A 21,490-nucleotide genomic window follows, 5' to 3' on the forward strand; every position below is an offset into this window, starting at 1 on the left:
GTTTTAGATGAAAGGCAGCGACCTTAATCAAGCCCAAATCACAATTGAACCCATTCAGAGCTTACATTACATTTTAGCGTTTCATTCTGAGCAGAAGACCCTCACACCTGAAGAAGGGGGAGGTGTTTTTCGCTGGAAATCTCGCCTGCTTCTACTTTACAACCGGAGTGCTGGCTGTGACGAATTAAACCGGTATTACAGGTTTCAATCACAGACCATGTGACATGGGAGTCAGGAAACTAACACCGCGCCACCGGATTTGATAACGCTATAAAAACGCTATAAAATAATGTGACTTGGCACAGAACAAGTTTACAGCACAGTACAAAAATGCTGACCATGACTTTAGAAGCATAAATTGCCTTACACTCAATTTAAACACAAGCTGTCTTTAGCCCTCTAAGCTGGTTCATACACAAATGTAGAGATCCAGGCTCAGAACACACAGCTTCATTAGCGAATACATATGCAGGACAACTAGAGAAGACGTTTTACAGAGGATGGATTTTTAGAAACATCCCATCAGTGACATCACTGAAGTCAACTCCTAGGTATTGTAACTGTCGTGTGGATAGTTTCACAAGAATCAGACAAAGGTTTAAGCATCGCTTGTTCTAGATAAAACTGCAAAAAAAAAACAACCACCCATAATGTACTTCTTTGCGGCTCTGTTTGCCCAAATCATATATTCGCAACGTGAAATCTAGAACATAATATTACGTAACCAAAATCCGCAATATGGAAACAGAACCTGTGTAATTGTTGATAGATGATGTACTCGTAACATTTTTTCAAGACGAACTACAACATTTAAAAAATGACTTGTATGTACTTGATATCTCTAATCAATCCACGGGTCCCAGCACGAAACGAAACTAAAACGCATACCGTTTCGCGCTTCTTATTAGTTGCTCAAAAGTAATTTGACCGTATGAAATGCATAATATAAACCTAGAAACATATACGTGAGTAGTACTTAAGCACTGTAGTATCTGTGTTAAGACATCAGGATGTCTTCTATCTTCTTCAGGATGAATAAAGTGGGCCTATTTATCTATCAATCATATTTAAATAACTAGTGTTCTGTACCGTGGTACCCCTAAAAGTACCACACTTGTACCATACAACAGTAGTACCTGATGTCTCAGTGGCTTTCAAAATTAAATTATGCAATAAATAACCACATGTAAGACTCTGATGCTTAAAATGTTTAGGGAGAAAGTGGAATACTGGTGTGTATTTTTTCTTTAAACTACCAATACCAGCCATATACAGTCTGTAACGTAGGGATTTCTATACGTCTTTATTTAGTGTTTACATTAGTGACAAAGGCTAAACGTTTAGCTTCAGTAACGTGTACATATCTCCCCTTTTTATAAAACGACATGGTTGAAAACTGTTCCAGAGCCACTGTTGTTTCATCAGTGAAAAGTACATCATGAAATGCCTCTCCCTGTTCAATCCACTGGAAAAAAGAAAAGGAGCATAAAGCTTCTGATGGTCATAAACGATATTCATTTAGGAGCAGCATCAGAGGTATGTTTTTAACTGCACTGCATTGGAGAGAATACCATAGTGTGTTTTTTTTTACTCCCTGGCGGAAACTGGCTTCCAGAAGAATCAGTATGGCTCAGAGATTAAATAAAACTTCACTCGCACCAAACAAATGTATATTTCTAAATATCACAACATGATCGAATTTAAGTCATTTTAATAACAATGAATAGTCACCTATGCGTTACAATATAAACATTTATATTGATTTAAATCGCGTTTAAATCACCTTTATTTAAAACCCATAAATAAAGCTGATACTGTTTAGACTTCCAATTATTTAAAACTGTATTAAAGCAGCACGATACACAATGCAACGTAAATCGCTATCTTTGTCTTCTGTGTGATAATGTTCACCTCTCTGTCCAGCAAATTTACAGGTTAAAAACAATACTGTTAGGCTGGGAAAACGATTTTTCTCCCCCCCCCCTCAAAAACCCAGTAAGTACAGTACTTACTAGTTAAAGGCTAGGCTCCCGACTACGGCGAAAGGAACCCTTCTTTCATTAGAATACAATGAACATATTTTAGCCCTGAATGAATAAATAGCAAACATGGTTTACATAAAAGACATTTTTCCAAGAAAGTTTAGCCTTTGTCACTAATGAAACCACTAAATAAAGACATAAATATAAAAATCTTAAGATTTTTAAAATGCATGACTTTGCTAAAATTTATTTGAAAATAAAAACAATTACAACCGCCAGGGGAGAGAGAGAACAGGGGAGGGATGTTGGTTTTGCATAAGGGGCGGGGCTATGGAAATTAGGTCTGTTTGGGAATGTGTAGTTACATGTTCTGGCTGTTTGTGAATTATCATTGTTGAGTATGGAGTGTTGAGGTATTGATTTTGTGTAATGCTTTATGTTGAAAATTGAGGTGGATTTTGTTTATGATAAACAGGATAAACTGGGATGGGAGGAAGGTTTGGTTTTGCATAAGGGGCGGGATTATGATAATTGGAGGACTTTGCGAGAGTAAAATGGTTTGATATATTTGATTTTGTATTGTGGTTGTTATCTATGTTTTTGGTTGGTATTATGTTTATATGGTTGTTTTTGTTGGTTGGTTGTTATTATGGTTATTAATAATACGATCTATAGTTGAAATCTGAGCCTAAATAAAAAGAAAAAGCAAGTGATTAGGTTTATGAGCAATCTAATTACTTATTCGTTTAAAACGCTATATAAAATAAAGTTTATTATTAATTTGCTGCACAGAGCGGTGAATATTATTATGCATAAGACAAAGATAACGATCCTGATCAGTTTAGAAATCTGTGTACGCTGTAAGGTTTTTACTTCTTAAACTTTTAAAATACACGTTTTGAATAGAAAGAAATCCTCTTCCTGTTACAGTATGTATAGCAAACTAGCACGTCTTTTTTCTCCAATCAGAGGGGTGTCAGATGGTGTCAGCCAATCACCATTCTGCGTTGGGTAGCAACGGGTGACTGTTCTCAGGCGGAAGATGTAAACAGCTTAATGTTCGTGTTAAATAATTTTTTAAAATTCAATTAAACGGGCACAGTTAAGACATTAAATATACATATACATACTGTATACAGTACAGTTTGCATACGGTAATATGTTACGCGATTAAAAAATAAATAAATAAAACTGGAAGGTTCAGCACCAGCTGGATTCGAGCACACAACCTGCCCGTTGGCAGGCACGCACCTAGACCAGTCGGCTACAGTCAGCTCGCATGAGCAGGCAGGCGAAACAGCCCTACACAGCCCTGCCGCAGTACACGGATATAATCATACCGTTATTAAATTCTTGAGATACGCGATTCCATATTATATTCCCTTTTAATCAAATTCTAAAAGTATGCTTGTTGACTCCGGTATCACGTTAGTTAAAGACTTCGAAGCTTACAATGTTTAGGGAGAAATGGAATACCGGTGTGTATTTTTCCTTGTGATATTTTAAGCTCTAGTTGAATGATAGGTGTCGCATTTTAAATCATTTTCGTAGTTAGAAATTATGAAACGCCCTGTTAAAAGCAAGGAAGTTTTTATGCCCGTTGAAGTAAAACAAAATGCCTGACAAAGTATGGTTTGGACAGATTCCAAGTGCTTGTACAAATGTGCTAAAGAAATTATACTTTGAGTATACAGCTTGTCCAAAGTCATCCATTATTAATACTATTAGTAATATCTTCGGTAAAGGCTTTGATGCATAAATATTTCTGATAAAGGTAGGTTGTGTACTTTTGTCCAACTGAGCAATCTTGCTTTCATAAAATATACCAACATTTTAATGACTGAAGATTAACATGCTGTAATACACTGTTCAAAATTAAAGGCTCAAATGCTGTACATGAGAGGTTAAGCTCCCCCTGGCGGTTTTACAAGGTGACGCCGGATAGTTTCCGGCAGAGCGTCAAATGACGCGCGATTAACCACGTCACACTGCGTGACACTGCGTGATGCCGCGACACGCCCACCGGGGTATGCCGCAAAATAACGCACGCATTTTGAATGGCTGCATCTGTAGGTCGTCCTTAACACCTTATCTAACGGGATTGTAGCCTGTTAGGTATTTGCTGGAGACCCGGTCTAAATTAACATCAAAGGAACAGGTAAAGGTTTATTCCACGTCACACCCGAAGAAGGGTCCACGTTGTGTTTCCTTCTCTTTTCAGCGTGGAATAAACCTATACTTTTTCCTTTGCAGCTGATGCAGGTCACTACTTAATTTCCCATCAGCTGTGGACCCCCTGCTGGTCTCTACACAGATAGATGAGAGATATCTTCTTAGCCGAGAGGTCTACTGGGACTAAGGGAGCACGATGGGGTACCGAAGACTTGAAAAAGCTCTCGCATTAGATTCTGTTTTTGTTGTTTCCCAGATTTGTTTTTAATGTTATTTTTGTTTTGAAGTTGTTCCGTTAAGTATTTTTTTATTTTATTTTCTGTAGTCGTTAGACTACTACAGTGATTTACCGAGGTTCCCGGAAGGCTTCTTGCATTGTGGTTGTTGTGTTTTTGGGTTACAAGTATTTTTTTTTCTATTGATAGGACCCCACGCATTACTGTGGGACTAGTTAACTTAAGTTCTTACATTGTACCTGAAATTACCACATAAACTACTACTCTGTTTTTCCTTTTTTTTTTAATAAAGGCACAAATGATGTTTTTTTTTTCTTGTGGCTGATTGGCAATGTCCCTACAACGGGTCATTGCTACGAACCTGGCTGCTGAAAATTGTCAGCAGCTCTGTACTAAACCTGTTCTCAACTGCAACAAACCTAAAATAACATCTGCTGCCCATTAGATCTTACTGATGTAGGAGACTAACTTAAACCACCTCTTCACAGGGTTTAAGTAACTCAGTAGTGGAACAGTCGATCGCTTTTGAACTGTTCTGAATGTAGTGGAAATAATATGGTCACAAAGTAACGAACATACAGTATTCACCACTCGCTTGAAATATTTAGCTAAAATTGTTTTCTAGACACCACAACTATTCACAATGAATTTGATCAGTACATGTCTTTATTAATAAAAGTGTAATTTATTAATAACTAAGATTAATGTAAACCTTTATTAGTAGCTGTATTACCGGTTAATCTGATGAGAATTCAGAACACGAGTCTCTCGCTCAGTAAACACGCTTTATCGTTTACTGAGCTTTCGATGAACGTCTAAGTGAAAGACAAATTTACTATTTTCACTTTTTGTTTAAAGAACACTTTTATCACATATTCTGCACTCCCGATGGTGTTTAACGGTGCTCTTTTCTACACGCCTGATTTGAGGATCCCCAGCTAAAATATTTTTTACTTATCAGGCTGGATTTGAGCGTCTTTACAGAGAGCTGATTTGGAAGCCTCACATATGCAAATGGTGACACTTTATCTTCGCTCCACATAAGAAACTCATAAATCTTTGAATGCTTTCCTCTTCACCTGCAGCACTAGCATTTGTCTACAGTTTGTGGCATCTTTTCAACACAATATATTTCACCATGGACTGAAAGATCAAATGGTTTTGGCAAAAGATAAGGAGATCTCCTGGCCTGTAAGGGATCAAACCCACAACTCTGGAGTTATTAGAACGACAATCGATCCAACTGAGCTACCTGACCACGTACATGTGAGGCTCTCTGTGCAGCATAAAATTTAATTTAGAGAATTATTTTTCCCTCTGAATTTAAACCCTCACAATTATGTGTACTGGCTTTCTGGAAGTGGTGGATATGATGAAAAAGAGATCAGCCTCTGTGATGCAATATCAAGTGACACTGATCTTCTGTTATACCGTTCCCTGCTGCATTTTAACCTATTGGGGAAATACTGGTATCCATGCATGTAAGGTTTCCTCCTTGTCAAATTATTTTCAAGCACATTTTTGTTGTTGAAAATAAACCTTGTGGATTTACATGTTGTGTCCCTCTTCTGTTAGTATCACCCAAATTGATACATTGTGCTCTGGCGATTCTTCAGATCATACCATTTTGTACAATACTGTATCAGTATTGTAGAACTCATATCATTAAAGAAAATAAGGCTTTTTTTGTATATTTTATTATAATTGTATTTATATGTGGAAATATGTTATTTTAATATCGACATGTACATTTGAAAAATTATTTCCCCCCCTAAAAGCAGGCAGCCTAACATTTTCAGCTGACAAAAAATTAGATGAATTTTTAAAGATCCAGACTGAAAGTTTACAAAATATTGTTTTACACTATATGCTGCTGTTTTGGAAGTATACTTATTTTACAGGTGCAACTGTGGTTAACATTGCTGCCATGCAGTGCTGGAGCTCTGTGTTTATTTCCTGACCTGTTGTTCTATCTGAGTGGAGTTTGTATGTTCTCCCCATGTTTGTTTGGAGTTTCCGCCAGGTGCTGCAGTTTCCTCCCACAGTCCAAAAACATTGTGATATCATTTTAGGAAGTGAATTTCATGATCATAAGTTTTCTAATGTCATTTTGTCACACCTGTCAAAGTGTGAATTGTTTGAACTTTCATCTTTCCTGTCATGTGAACCCAGATGCCTTTGTAACAATCTGTAGTTAATATTTCTGCAGTTTTAAGTGAGGTAGCGATGCTGTATATTTCGACAAGCCGTCCCTTCTTGCAGGACGAGGACCCTTAATTTCTCTTGATTTGTAGGGAAATGTAAATAACAGTCAGAATGTCTCATGTTGTGTCTGGATTTGTCCACAGTGGCTTTTCTCCTTTGTGTGGTCCAATGTATACATATTGATAACAAACATTTAAGTTTCCCTTTCCATTGGGGTTGATATTTTCATTGTGAGTTGCCAAGAGCTCCTTCATTTTTAATTGATAGTTTTACAGGATAGTTGGTACAGGGTGTACTCCTGCATCTTATTTATAATAACTCACCTGACAGAGTCTGGACTCTGGGGCACACTCTTTTTCCAAAACTCTCCTCCTCTCCATCTTCTCCTTCAATTGTTGCTTCTCCAAAACTCTCCTCCTTTCCTCTTCCTTCTTCATCTGTTTCTTTACCTCCTTTTCACAAACTCTCCTCCTCTCCTTCTCCTCTTTTGCTTGTTTCTTCTCCTGCTTCTCCAACAGTTTCCTCCTCTCCTTCTTCCTCTTTGCTTGTTGCCTCTCCTCCTCTTCCCAAAATCTCCTTCTCTCCTTTTCCTCCTTTGCTCATTTCTTATTCTCCTCCATGAGCTGATTCCTCCTCTCCTCCTCCTGAGCTCGCCTCCATTCCTCCTTCTCCTTCTGCCTCCTCTCCTCCTCCTGCTGCAGGGGTTTCTCCAGCCCCCGAACGTAGGCCTTCCACCTCTTCTGCTCCTTCTTCTCCCATCTCACCTCCTGCTTCTGCTGCTCCCTCCTGTTCTCCTCCGCCTCCTGGGCACGTCTCCGCTCCTCCTTGTTCACGGTCCTCCTAATTGCATCTGCTGCCTTGGTGCATCTCCTCTCCTGCTTCTCCTCAGTCTTCCTCCTCTGCTCCTCCTCCTTCTTCCGTCTCCTCTTCTCCTTCTCCAGCATCTGCCTCCTGTCCTCTCCCTCCTTCTCCCATCTTCTCTCCTGTTTCTCAAACACCTTCCTCCTCTTCTCCTCCACCTTCATCCTCTCCTCCTCCAGCTTCCTCCTCTCCTTCTCCTCCTGCACCTCCTGTCTCCGATCCATCAACCACCCTTCCTGCTTCTGCCTCCTCTCCTCATCCCGCTCCTGGGTGTTCAGGGACCGGTGCCTCCCGACCCGGACACTCCTGACTTTCTCCACTGGTGCCGTTGTCCTCTTGCCCCCTTGCGGCTCTTTCCATCTCTTCAGCTCTGTAGTGTTGCTCTTATCCTCATCGACCCCGGAACAGCACAGCATCTTGGTGATGGAATGGGAGGAGCTGACCTGCTTTGAGAGAGAGGAGTTAATATAGACACACTGACTGGACACTCCAGTACATTAACACTGCACCAAGAGAGAGAGGAGTTAATACAGACACACTGACTGGACACTACAGTAAAGGTTCACTCCTCACCTCTCCTAGAATCACAGGAGCTACAGGGTCCTCTAGGTGTCTCAGCACCTGTGCTCTGACTTTCAGCAACTCTGGAGGCCTGTCTTCAGGACTTGGACCTTCCTGACTCTCCTGATTCCTCTGCCTCTTCTTCCTCTTTTTCTTAGTCTCCTACACCTCAGTCTTCTCCTGGGAGGTGATGGGAGGGAGGTGAGGGAGGGGTCTGGGGACAGGTAGCTGGCTGGGTAGTGACCTGGGGCGGGTCAGTGTCAGGATTGGAAGAGGTGGACATGTTGTCCTCTTCATCTTTTTCAGGGCTGACTTGGAAAGCACGCCTCTTTGCACCTGGACACTGAAGGCAGACACAGGTCTTTGCTGCTGGGGTCAGTTCTTGACTTCTTATTCTTAATATACCCTCAATATATGCATTGTGACTGTAATAAGATCCTGTACAGGTGAGTCTGTACAGTGTGTCCAATAAGAATCTGTACAGTTGACTCTACTCAAGGACAGAGGTTCTGTTCGCTTCTCACCTGTCTCAGAAGCTCAGGAGCTCTGACGCTCCTTAGAGGAGGGAACTCATCTGGGAGTTGATGGGGGCAGCATGGCGCAGTCACTAGGGGTTTCTCTGAGTTCAGCGGGGTCACAGGTGATCGAAGTGGGAGGGCCCAGGGGCGCCAAGATCCAGGAGAGAGAGGGATGGACAGCTTGGTTTCTTCAACAGCCTCACCAACCTGGATCATGCGTCTCCTGGGCTGTGGAGACTGAAGACACACAGAAGACTTTTCTGTTCCTGCTGAGGCCTGCAACAGGTCAGACTGTCTAAGACAACTACAAAGAGAAAAAATAAACCTGCTATTCACAGACCTCAGCTACAGGGATTCCCAGGTACTTCTGCAGGATGAGGTTGACGTTGACGTCGGCTGCAGACTGGCGAAGCACTTGTCCACCTCAGAGAAGTCACACCTGACTTTCGTGTTTTCAAAGTAGGACTTCAGTGTCTCCTTCGCCTCCTCGTAGTCATCCTGCTTCTTGATTCTTGTGCCCTGGAAGGGAAAATCCCAGGAAAATATGAAGAGAGATTCAGGCAAGATGTCCTGACAATGTCTGCTGCCGTCAAACCAAACCTCCATTATCAGAGCTCCCATTGTGTAGCCTGTTGTCTTCACTGTTTTAATTTTGGGATTTGGTATAATATCTTATAATATCCTCCGTGAAACTTTACTAACTCAGTACCAACTCCTGTACCAGAGAGAGAGAACAAAGACAGTGAATCATCATCATCATACCTCCACAGTGCCAGACAGGAGATGCAACTTAGGGGTGGAACTGTGGTATTTCTAAAGCCAAAAGAGAAGGGGGGGGGTCACCACAATGTTGATAGAGCCAATAGAGAGAGAGAGAGATACACCCCACTGTTAATAGAGCCAATAGAGAGAGGGGAAGTCTCCCCACTGTTAATAGAGCCAATAGAGAGAGGGGGAGTAACCCCACGTTGCCATCGATGACCAAGAGTCTCACCGCTCACTCTGTGATGCCCCCTAGTGTTGATCTGTAAGCGGTCTGTCTTTCAGCCACCCACTTGAAATAGAGTCCCAGCCCAGCTCCTGTCTCTCTCCGCTGGGAGATTTCCAGGTTGAGTGGGGTGACGCAGGTATCTTGGAAAGCTGAGGGGGTCAGGAGAATCGCCCCAGCCCCTGTACCGCCCTGATACCACAGTGTGAGCTGGACAAGGGGGAGGGGTTTCAGGGACTCACCAATCCCACATATGCTGCCTCCGATCCAAACTTGGCCAGGACCACATCGTACAACTCCAGGCAGTCCAGCTGGATGGAAGACATCGCATTCTGATCCCAGGTCTGTATCCAGCTCTCCTCAACCTAGAGCAGCCCCTCCAGTTCGACCCGCAGGCCCTCCCTGAGCCACCACAGGGCAGCCAGGGTCTTACCTACACTCTAACCTACAGTTACACTATAACTAACACTTACACAAATACTGCTAATATTACAACAGTAACACTGCAATTAAGGCTTATAGTTTCATTATTACTAACAATAACACAAACTTAGTAGTACACTAATAATACCAATAATAACAGTAATGCTATCAAAAGAACTAACATGACAATGAGTGTTAATATTCTGACACTAACACTATGATTATCACTAATATTAACATGAATACTAGCATTAAAACTAAAATTAAAAGTAGCTCTATCATCACTTATTCTCACATGAATACTAGTATTCAGTAGTGCTATCATCATTAATACTCACATAGACACACAGACACTACACATACAGACACACACCCACACACATCACACACTCACAAACACCCACACACTCACACATATCCACACACTCACAGACACCACATACGCTAATAGTGATAAAAACACAGCACTCACAGATTTCTGTTCATTGGTCTGGACTCTAGAAAGTTCTAAAGTGCTCTAGAAATTCGCAAGCGACTCTGGACCTCAACACCTGTTGATGGGTCACTTCTGTCAGACACAGCATTGGAGCCCAAGCCCACCTACACACACATTTACACACACACTGACAGATATACACCCACAAACTCACACATATTATGACACACTGACAGAGACACAACCACACACTCACACACATTCACACACTGACAACCACACACTCACACACATTCATACAGACACTACACACACTCACAGATACACACTCACAGACACACATTCACAGACACACACATAGACACAACACACACTCACAGGCACCACACACATTTATACACACAATCAGACACTCACACACATACTCGCACACATTCACAGATACACACAATAGACACTACTAATACTTACAGACACACACCCACACACTGATAGACACCACATACTTGCAGACACACACCCACACACTAACAGACACACACGTACACAATGACAGATATATCACACTGACAGACACACATTCACACACTGACAAACACCACACACTCACAAACACCACAAACTCACAGACACACTCTACATACACTAATAACCACAAATACACTATAACTAACACTAACACAAATACCACTAATATTACAACACTAACACTATCACTACGACTAACACTATCAATATCCCTAACAGTGATACAAACTACTACTACACTACTAATACTAATAATAACAGTAATGTTATCACTAAAACTAACATGACCACTAGTGTAAATAATCTAACAGTAAATCTATAATTTGCACTAATATTAACATGAATACTAGCATTAAAACTAAAATTAAAAGACTTACACTATCATTATGACTAACACTGACACAAACTACTTATAATAACAGTAATGCTATCACTAAAACTAACACTACTGCTACTGTTAATACTGTAACAGTAACACTATAATTAAATTTAATATTAACATTAATATGACCATTAAAACTAAAACTATCAGTAGTGCTATCATCATTCTCACATGAATACTAGCATTAATATTAATACTACCAGTTGTACTCTCACTAATATTAACATAAATACACTAGCATTAGTATTAGTTGCTGTCTGTGACATCACACCACTCTTTATGACCTAGCCAGGCACAGTGACGTGCCGCGTGTCGCCATGGTTACCATACTTATGATTTGTAAACAAATGGAAAATGCATTTAAACTGTTACTTACACAAATTTATTAACTTTGAATATATTTTTCTAGCTCTCAGATACAATTCCTAAATAATAATTTGAATGAATAATTCTTTAATTTCGGATTGAACATTATTAACACAAAATGCACTATGTTAATTAATCGATATTGACTCTATTCTAGATTTTAAAATGGGTCAAGAACGGGAAAAGAATCAGTGCTCACTAATCAGTGAAGTTAATCGATTTTTCTACTGTTCTTTAGTTGAATTAATTGCTTGTCGATAGATAAGTGATCAATAACTCTCCTCCGTGCGCTCTTCGCTTCTTCCGCGGTCTCGCTCTCTGATCCCGGCGCTATGGCTGGTGTCTGTGACGTCACAGCGCTCTTTCTGACAGAGCAGAGCGCGTCTCGGCTGGAGGAGACTCCTGTCCGGAGCCTGGGGGGCTTTTCTTATAGATATAACATCTCCCCCCAAAAAACACAGGCTGTTAAGAGAAGCGATTCATAACAGCAGGAGGAGAAGAATGACATACTGAGGAATGAAATTCATTAAACAGAAAAAAAATGTTTACTTCACAGACTAATGCGTTATAAAGCATACTCCTGTGGAGCAGAAGAGAAAGAGCACAGGTCTCTATAATAAGCGCTTTTAAGCGTTTTACACGAATCTCCACAGAATAGAAGCCAGGAGGATCAGACTCCTGATCCTGGAGGTTGAAGAGCATCTCTTGGTTTTATTTCCACTCGAGCTCTCAGTTCCTCAGCTTGATTATTTAACTAGCTGTATAACTGTTATCAGACTCTCTTTAACTTTATATTTATAAGACTCCCCATGAGAGACGTGTGGGAGATGCTGAATTCCAGGGCTGGTGTGGAATCACACACAGACAGGTCTTCTGTGTGATCTGAGTCCCACTGCTCAGAGCTACAGACTGGTCAACTAGTCACTATTGTAGACACGACCATCAGTCTGCTGCTGCTGATAATCATATTATACTCATAAGAGTGGCAATACTGCTGTTCATTAAATAAGTAAAAATAATAATAAGAGATAATCACATATTGCTCAATTGTCAGTCAAACACTTCTGACAGATGCTTGGAGGCTGACTTACAGTAAAAATAATGAATCACTACAGTAATACTGAAGGGCTGGAGGTCCTGGAAAGGGTTAATAGAAGCTTCTTGCTTCTGACCTGGAACAGAGCCCACAGCTGCCAGATCAGTGACCCCTGAGCCCAGTTCACAGAGAGGGGAACCAGCCACAGCCTCACAGTACAGCCTGGCTTCCTGTGCTGGAGGAGCTCAGAAGAGCACAAACCACAGACTCACTGCAGAGTCTGACCTGCAGCTCCAGTGAAGCTCTGTCTAATATCACCGCTTTTAGGCTGTGTAAACAAGGAAAGATTTTTAAAAGAAATCATCATATCATTGCTTTTTCAGACTGACTCTTGCACTTATGCTCCTGCTGCTGCAGTTATTATGGTGAGGCTGTAACACAGGAGCTCTGCTATATTGAACAGGAAAGTTTAAATACAGCATAACTACTAATACTACTACAGCTATTACTACAACTACTCCTGCCACTGATACTACTGCTACCTACTATTACTATTTATACCTACTACTAATATTTTACTGCTCCTCCTACTGCTACTGCTACTACTACCGATAAGAATAAGGAGGATGAGCTGAGCTGTGTCCTCACTCTGTTCAGACTGGGGGTGTATCAGTGTATAAGTATTAGTTCAGCTCCACTGTGCTGTTAGAGAGTCTCAGTCTCTTCCTCACAGTCAGCTCCACTCAGAGAGACTGGGGCCACAGCTGAAGGGGCTGGAACATCTGTGTGGACTGGAGCTGCACAGGGACAGACTCAGAGTCTGAGGGACTCAACTGGAAGAGCTGCTGTCCACCAGGCTCAGTACAGAGGGGACAGTCACTGCTGGGCTTTTCTTTCTTTTTCATTTAAATTATTTGGCTCTGTTCACATCCACAGGACACCCAGTTCTTATTCAGTCCACCTTGTTTCTGTATTCCTGGGCTGACCTGAGTGACCTCACTGCCACAGTGGAAGAAACAGTGATGTGGCTCTGATATATATGGAGAAGACTGAAAGGGCCCTGTCTGATTTGTTTTATTTGTTATTGGTTTTATTTCCACCCGGCACTCAGTTCCACAGCTGGACTGATGATTTATTTAACTGTGTTACTCTTACCAGACTCAGAATCATGGCTCTGGAGCCTTCTTTGGGTGTAATACAGAATAAACATTTACTTGTTTCTTTTCATGTTAACTGAGACCTGATCTCCAGAAAATCGTCAGTTGCTTTCAGTAGCTAAATACACAGGCCACACTGCTCCAGCTGAGGCTCAAACTCACAACCTCAGCATGACTCTGCGGTACACTGCTGTATAATGGAGGACAGGCTGAGGGAGAGCAATGTGAGAGAAATGTGGAATGGCATGAGGAAGATCTCCGGATACAAGTTGTCCGGCGGCCAACAGAGTGAGGGAGGCCTGGAGAGGGCCAATGAGCTGAATCTTTTCTTCAACAGATTCGATACAGGGTCCACTGTCCATTCACCTCACAGGCCTTCACCCCAGACACCCTCTTCATGTCCTCAGTCACCCCATCATGTGATCCCTCCTACTCCTACTCCATCTTCCCCTGCCCTCCTCGGCCTATCCATCACAGCTGACCAGGTCAGAAGGGAGTTGAGGAGACTCCATGCAGGGAAGGCAGCGGGTCCTGACGGTGTCAGCTCCAGGGTGCTAAAGATCTGTGCGGACCAACTGGGTTCAGTGCTGCAGTACATCTTCAACCTCAGCCTGAGATTAGAAAAGGTTCCGATGCTCTGGAAGACATCTTGCCTGGTGCCAGTACCCAAAAAGGGGCACCCTAAAGTCTTGAATGACTACAGACCAGTGGCACTTACATCACACCTAATGAAAACTTTGGAAAGGCTTGTACTGGACCACCTCAGAACCCTGGTGAGTACAGCACTGGACCCCCTGCAGTTCGCCTATCGGTCACACCTGGGAGTGGAGGATGCAGTCATCTATCTGCTACACAGAGCTAACTCTCACCTGGAGAAGACGGGGAGCATTGTGAGAGTTATGTTCTTTGACTTCTCCAGTGCCTTTAACACCATCCATCCACCTTTACTGAGAGATAAGCTAAGGGCGGCGCAGGTGGACACTCCCCTGCTGTCCTGGATTATAGACTATCTGACCTGCAGGCCACAGTATGTACGGCTACAGAGCTGTGTGTCCGAACAGATTTTTAGCAGTACTGGGGCTCCACAGGGGACTGTCCTTGCTCCATTCCTGTTCACCTTTTACACCTCTGACTTCAGGTACAACTCTGAGACATGTCATCTGCAGAAGTTTTCGGATGACTCTGCAATTGTGGGGTGTATTAGAGAGGGGAGGGAGGAGGAATATAGGAGCTTGATTACCAATTTTGTGGAGTGGCGTCATCTTAACCATCTCCAGCTTAACACCAGCAAGACCAAAGAAATGATTTTTTAAACTTTCGAAGGAATAAGTCTCCACTGAACCCTGTTTCCATCCAGGGTGAGGACATAGAGGGCGTACATTCCTACAAGTACTTAGGGGTACACCTGGATGATAAGCTGGAGTGGTCTGGTAACACTGATGCCCTGTACAAGAAAGGTCAGAACCAACTCTATTTTCTTAGGAGACTCAGGTCCTTTGGTGTGTGTGGAACATTGCTACACATTTTTTATGAATCAGTGGTGGCGGCGGCCATCTTCTACGCTGTGGTGTGCTGGGGCAGCAGCATCATGACAAAAGATGCAAATAGGCTCAATAAACTCATCAAGAAGGCTGGCACTGTGCTGGGGATGAGCCTTGACCCCATGGAGGTGGTGGCTGAGAGGAGAATGCTGAACAAGCGCACAGCCATCATGAACAACACCTCTCATCCGCTTCATGGGACTGTTACTGGGCAGCGGAGCACATTTAGCAATAGACTGCTCCAGCTACGGTGTTCAAGGGAACGTTTACGCAGGTCTTTCCTCCCGGCGGCTGTCAGGGTGTATAACGCTGCCCTAGGCTAGGACTGTTAGCCCTTCATTTGCTCCTCTATGGACAGCATGTTTACTCCATTGTACTTTTTGGACAATCAGTCTGTATAAACCTATGCACATTTTGCACATATTTTATTGTTTTTACAGCGACTATGATCAGCACATTTTGCACACACCTATGTATTTATTTATTTTTATTTATTTTGTTTGTCTTTTGTTTTATAACTATTCTGATGTCTGTTTTGCTTGTCTTGGGCTGGACTGCTGTAACACATCAATTTCCCTATGGGATTAATAAAGTATTATCTATCTATCTAGTCAAAGTCCTGACCTGAATCCGATTGAGATGTTGTGGCATGACCTTAAAAAAGGAGTTAAGGCTCGAAAACCCTCCAATGGTGCTGAATTACAACAATTCTGCAAAGATGAGTGGGCCAAAATTCCTCCACAGTGCTGTAAAAGACTCATTGCCAGTTATCACAAACGCTTGATTGCAGTTGTTGCTGCTAAGGGTGGCCCAACCAGTTATTAGGTTTAGGGGGCAATCACTTTTTCACACAGGGCCATGTACGTTTGGATTTTTGTTTTCCCTTAATAATAAAAACCTTCATTTAAAAACTGCATTTTGTGTTTACTTGTGTTATCTTTGTCTAATATTTCAATTTGTTTGATGATCTGAAACATTTCAGTGTGACAAACATGCAAAAAAATAAGAAATCAGGAAGGGGGCAAATACTTTTTCACACCACTGTATTTATTACAGTTTCCTATTTTGTGAATATTTGTATTTGTTTGTGAAATTAAAATAAAGTTCTTAAAAATAAAAAAATGGAAGGTTTTCTGAAGTCAGAAAGCCAATTTATTTGGTGGAAAAACAGATTGGTGAAGCTCCTCCTCTTCCTTACCTTAGAAGGAGAATTACAAGGTCATCTCCAGAGCTACAATCTAACAGTTGCAGTCACAATCCAGTGTATTTGTTTACATTTTTTGTTTCTGGAGTAGCTGTCATATTAATTATGCTAATATGTAACCTAACTCCAGCATGAATAACTAGAAGAGGAGATCAGCTCCATTCCAGACCACGGGAGACTTGTGATTGGCTGGGCCAGGTCTCTCATTTGCATATTGGATTTGGAAATATAACACTAAACCCTCTTCTTACATGGATTTAATGTACACCCAAGAGTCACCTACTGTGTATTGCCACTTCAGTTTTTTATGAGTAGTTGGGATTACCGGTTGACAGGTTTTATTTGTTGAATTTTAAATCGTCTTGTATTATCACCCTGACTGCCTGTACTCAAAGTTTGGTAAGGTACATGTGTTTTCATTTCCTTTACCAAGTGGAATTTTTGCTCTTTTAGTATTTGTCTCGAAGGCTTTCTGAAGTCAGGAAGCCCATTTTTGGTGAAAAAAGATATTGCACTTTGATATCATGATAAAGCTGTATTCCATACAATCTAGTAGTTATGGTTCCTGGTATTTGACTGTGATTCCCTGGGTTCAACCTTAGGTGTGGGAACATGTCTTTTTCGCCTTCTCGTTTTCAATTGATCAGCACAGTATAGAAAATAGACCCATAAAGCAACGTCAGCAATGAAAAATGTGAGAAAAGTGATCACTTGTTTTAGCTTGCTTTCAAAAAGAAACCCTTTGATGTGTTAAGAGAAGGTGATAACCACTACACTGCGCAAGGTGGGAATGAGTGACTTGCAGAGAGTGTTGAACTTTGAGAAAAGGACTTTTCTAAGGAATATATTTCCACTTTCTGAAGAGGAGATTTTCTCCATTTCTGTAGTCTGACTTCCTCTATGCTAGAGAGCTATAGAATGTGGAGTCACCTATCCAGTTCTGGGAACAGTGTAGGTAACAGGTTTGTTACTGCCTGATGAGCACAGTAAATTAATACAGCAGAATAAAGACACTGTGAGTATTTGAAGAGAATTAACAATCTTTTACGTCTTGACACGTTCAATGCTGCTGTCATTTCTGTAATATTGTGATTATCATGTTCATCACACATGCGCAAGATCCCCTGTTTGAAATCGGGCAGAAACAGGTGTCTTTTATCCTCTCACATTTTGCACTTCTGCCAGTGTTTTATGGATCTTGTTTTGTCTTATTGCAAGAACTCGCATTTCCTGTGTCATTCATGATCACGTCAAACAGCCAGCAGATCATGTCACCTTTCAGATAGTCATTCTTCTGCTTCCTAAATTTCCAAGAGACAGGTCATTTCAGCAGAACTGACAAACTTGGCAAAGCAACTTGATAAGACCAGGTCCTAGAAGTCACTACTCAGTCAGTCACTGCTGCCGAAATGCAAGCTCTTCCTCCAGCCTGAAGAAGTTGATCCTACATTACTCATGAGGAAGATGTATCTACCAGACCTCAGAGAGCTGAGCCGGATCACTTCCCTTCTGAATGACGTTGCAGTAACACTCTACCACTCCTCTTCATGCATTCATGCTGGAACTTTAGGAGGCTACTGTAGACAGCAGAGGTTGGATCATACACGGAGGTTGAAATAGCTCGGCTGAGAAAGCCTTAGACTGACGCTCTAAAGGTCCCTGGTTCAATCTGGGGTTTTGGCATTTTATTTCATTGCGCCATTTGTTCCTCTCTACCATGCCCTGTATCCAAAGTCACACTTCCCTTTCTCAGCCTGAATCCCAAACTAGAGTCTTTGTGTCCTTGAGTCCCTCTTTTACCGACGCTGATGAAGTACAGAAATAACTTAACATGTTTTGCACTCCTTATGGTGTTTTATGGTGGGACCTGTATTTCTCTTAGTGACAGCCCATTTGTTTTCAATATATTTCTGGTGCACTTATTACATCAGTCTCCCCTGGTGGCCTGTTTTCATATCCCACTTCTGACAATGACTTTTCTTATGTCACTTTGATGGGAGTACAATTGGAAAAAAAAAAAACTAAAATGTGTGTAGTTGTTTCCATGTCAAACCCATCTTCCATTTTATACAGTATTTCACAGGAGTGAATCAATTCCTTGTTTAATTTTGCAAATGACCCTGTTGTCAAAAAAACAAAATTCCCATGTAGCCAAGGGGTTGCTGAAAAGCAGCTTCACTTTGATGTTTTGTGTTGTTATAACAAATTCATCTCATTTAAAAAAAATGATTTCAGTAGGAAGAAAGGTGTCTCACACTACAGTTTAAATTGTAAACAGGTTGTAGAAAAAACTCCTTAGCTCCCTGTCAGGAATCAAACCCCACTCTCCTGTATGATAGGGAGGGATTCTCACCATGGTTAAATTGCAACCGTAATATCAAAAACATTAATAAATGCATATATAATTGAAATTGAAAACATATCTAACACAGCATCTTTTCTGGTTATATACCACAATGCATTGCTGATATTCGTTGTTTGCCATTTTGGTTAAATACGTTTTTCTGAGCAATCCTCTTTTGATGAGTAAGTATAAATAATAATAATACTATTTGAATACATACAGGTCTTACTTAATATTATTTTGATTAAAAATAGTATGTTAATAAGCAATAAATGGCACATAAAAATAGTGTGAAGGTGCAGAGCATACAAAATCAACTACAAATGTGGAAATTTAACATTTTTAGGATTATAAATTCCATGTAGCACATTAGCAACACTACAGTTATGCTAATGTAACAATAGTGTAAGAAAATCCTGACCTAATTCCTTTCAAATGCTGATACAAAATGTGAATGATTTCAGAGTTTTGGGTATTGGGTCTCCTGATAGAGATCAGAGGATGAACTGAGTTGTGTGGGAAAGTGTACAGAACAGGTGGACTCCCAATTCCACATCAAGAGGCTGAGCACAATGGAAGAGTTCTGTACACACAAGCGAGTCCTTGACAATATGGACAATCAAAACCTACTTGTATGATATTATATTCTCTCTGTGGTGTGGAAAATATCCACTACTAGTATTCCAGTTTACAGATAGGTCATTATATGACAGCTTACATCTGATTAATAGGATCCGTCTCTGGCATACTTTCTTATTTTTAGTTTATAATGTATAATCTTGCTGATCTTTTAATGCCAAAATAAAGTGTTTTACAAAAAGCTCCATGTTCTAAAAAGTTACTACAACTTTTGAACTTTGAAATATGGTCACTTTGTATTCTAGGACTGAGCAAAGACTGCAGAAAAGTGCAGTTAATGTTTGAAAATGTGTAATGGGTATGTCTGATTGGTTGATTAGTGAAGATCTAGTAGCAGTTGATGATTAGCCATATGTTGATTACAATATTGTATATAATGTACTATAATTTGAACTAGATATTTTTCAGGTGAGAATGATTGTATATTTACAGAATAAATTTCTAAACCAAATCATTGGCTTGATTTACTTGTTTCTCTGCCTATAAAACTTTTAAAACTAAAACTAAAACTAAAATCTTTGATGTATAATAGATCTCTATCCATATGTGTATAATAGTCCTCTACAGTTAATTGTATAATAGAACTATATATTGTATAATAGAACTCCAACCATATATGTATAATAGTCTGCTTAATTGATCCGTACATAAGAACTCCAACCATTTATGTATAATGAACATATAATCATAGATGTATAATTGACGTATAACAACATACGTATATTAGAATTTCATTCTAGACAAATTACGACCACATTTATAATTCTAAGGTATGCATTTAATAGACTTATATTCTACATCTTTTGCCCACTGGGGAGACACTTCAACAGGTAACACCCCGTGCGAAACATCATGAGCATCTGTAAAATCTCTCTACCTGCCCGTTCTTCACAGAGACGTGACGAGGGTCTAAAGGGACATTTTTGAGCCGTAGAAACATTTTATTATTCCGTACTTTCCTGTGCAGTCAGGCCAGTTCCACTTCTTCTGCGCTCGTTTTGAAAACACGAGAGTAAAGGGACACTGCACGTCTGCAGAACATCACGTCCGAGTTTAAGGACAGTAACATCAGAGATTGGAAGCTATGGAGTTTCAGGTCTGTTTTTTATTATAGGTTCAAGAACGTCTGAATACATTTGCAAGAAGTATTTCAGAATCCCAGTCAAATCCAGTACGAATGCATCTTTTGGAATACGTCTTCCTGTAAAAATAAAATGACTTCAAGGGCGCTATAAGCACAGGTTTGAAAGCCCGCTCCACAGAAGAACTATATCCAGAGGTGCCAAAGTCGAGATTTCACCACGTGAGAGAAAGCATCTCAGAAAATGAAGTTGCAGTCGCTTCCACGTGTCATAACACCACTAGGTCAGACCACAAGAGCTGAAGAGCCGCTGTCGAGAGTAACGCGGCCGAGCGCTCTAAGGAGCTGGATTAAAGCTCCAGTCTCTTCGGGGGCATCTGTTGGAATCACACCGCTGCCGCGTATCTCCTTGTTAAGAATCCCTTTTTTGTTGTTGTTGCTGCCTCCAGGCGATGTAAAAAAGATTCAGAAACAAATAATTTGAACAACATTAGTCGCCTGCTTGTTTGAAGGCGCGGCGGCTAAGTGGTAAGGTGTCGGTTTCGTCAACTGAGGATCGTGGGTTCAAACCCCACCTGTTTCGTTTGTCACCACTTTCCTTGAGTTTCAGTGTCTTTAAAAAACACGCAAAGTAGGAGTCTCTATAGTAAAAGAATGTAACTGTCGCCAGTGATGAGTGTTCTTGCATATCCTGCCTTGTTCTTTAGTCGACAAAGCCTGTCTCTCTTCACACCCATCTTCCGAATGATCGTCTCAGCATTGGGAAGGAACGGGCATTTGGTACAGCCCCCCCACTCCATGGTCTGATCACAAACAGATCGAGTGAGCTG

At 41.0% G+C, this 21,490-nt stretch overlaps 1 protein-coding gene and 1 non-coding gene across 2 annotated transcripts; one reads left to right on the forward strand and one right to left on the reverse strand.

Annotated features, from left to right (window-relative positions):
- Positions 1-7,194: 7,194 nt before the first annotated feature.
- LOC148812473 (uncharacterized) lies at positions 7,195-7,872 on the reverse strand. Its single transcript, XM_088908624.1, has one exon. The coding sequence runs from the start codon at positions 7,870-7,872 to the stop codon at positions 7,195-7,197; it is 678 nt and encodes a 225-aa protein (XP_088764750.1).
- Positions 7,873-17,029: 9,157 nt separating this feature from the next.
- On the forward strand, positions 17,030-17,087 carry LOC148812474 (U7 small nuclear RNA). The gene has a single exon (XR_016086350.1). It is a non-coding gene; the product is annotated as a U7 small nuclear RNA (small nuclear RNA).
- The last annotated feature ends 4,403 nt before the right edge of the window (positions 17,088-21,490 follow it).

The sequence above is a fragment of the Atractosteus spatula genome (assembly GCF_055471065.1).
Source record: "Atractosteus spatula isolate fAtrSpa1 chromosome 10 unlocalized genomic scaffold, fAtrSpa1.hap1 SUPER_10_unloc_3, whole genome shotgun sequence".
Classification (NCBI taxonomy): domain Eukaryota; kingdom Metazoa; phylum Chordata; class Actinopteri; order Semionotiformes; family Lepisosteidae; genus Atractosteus; species Atractosteus spatula.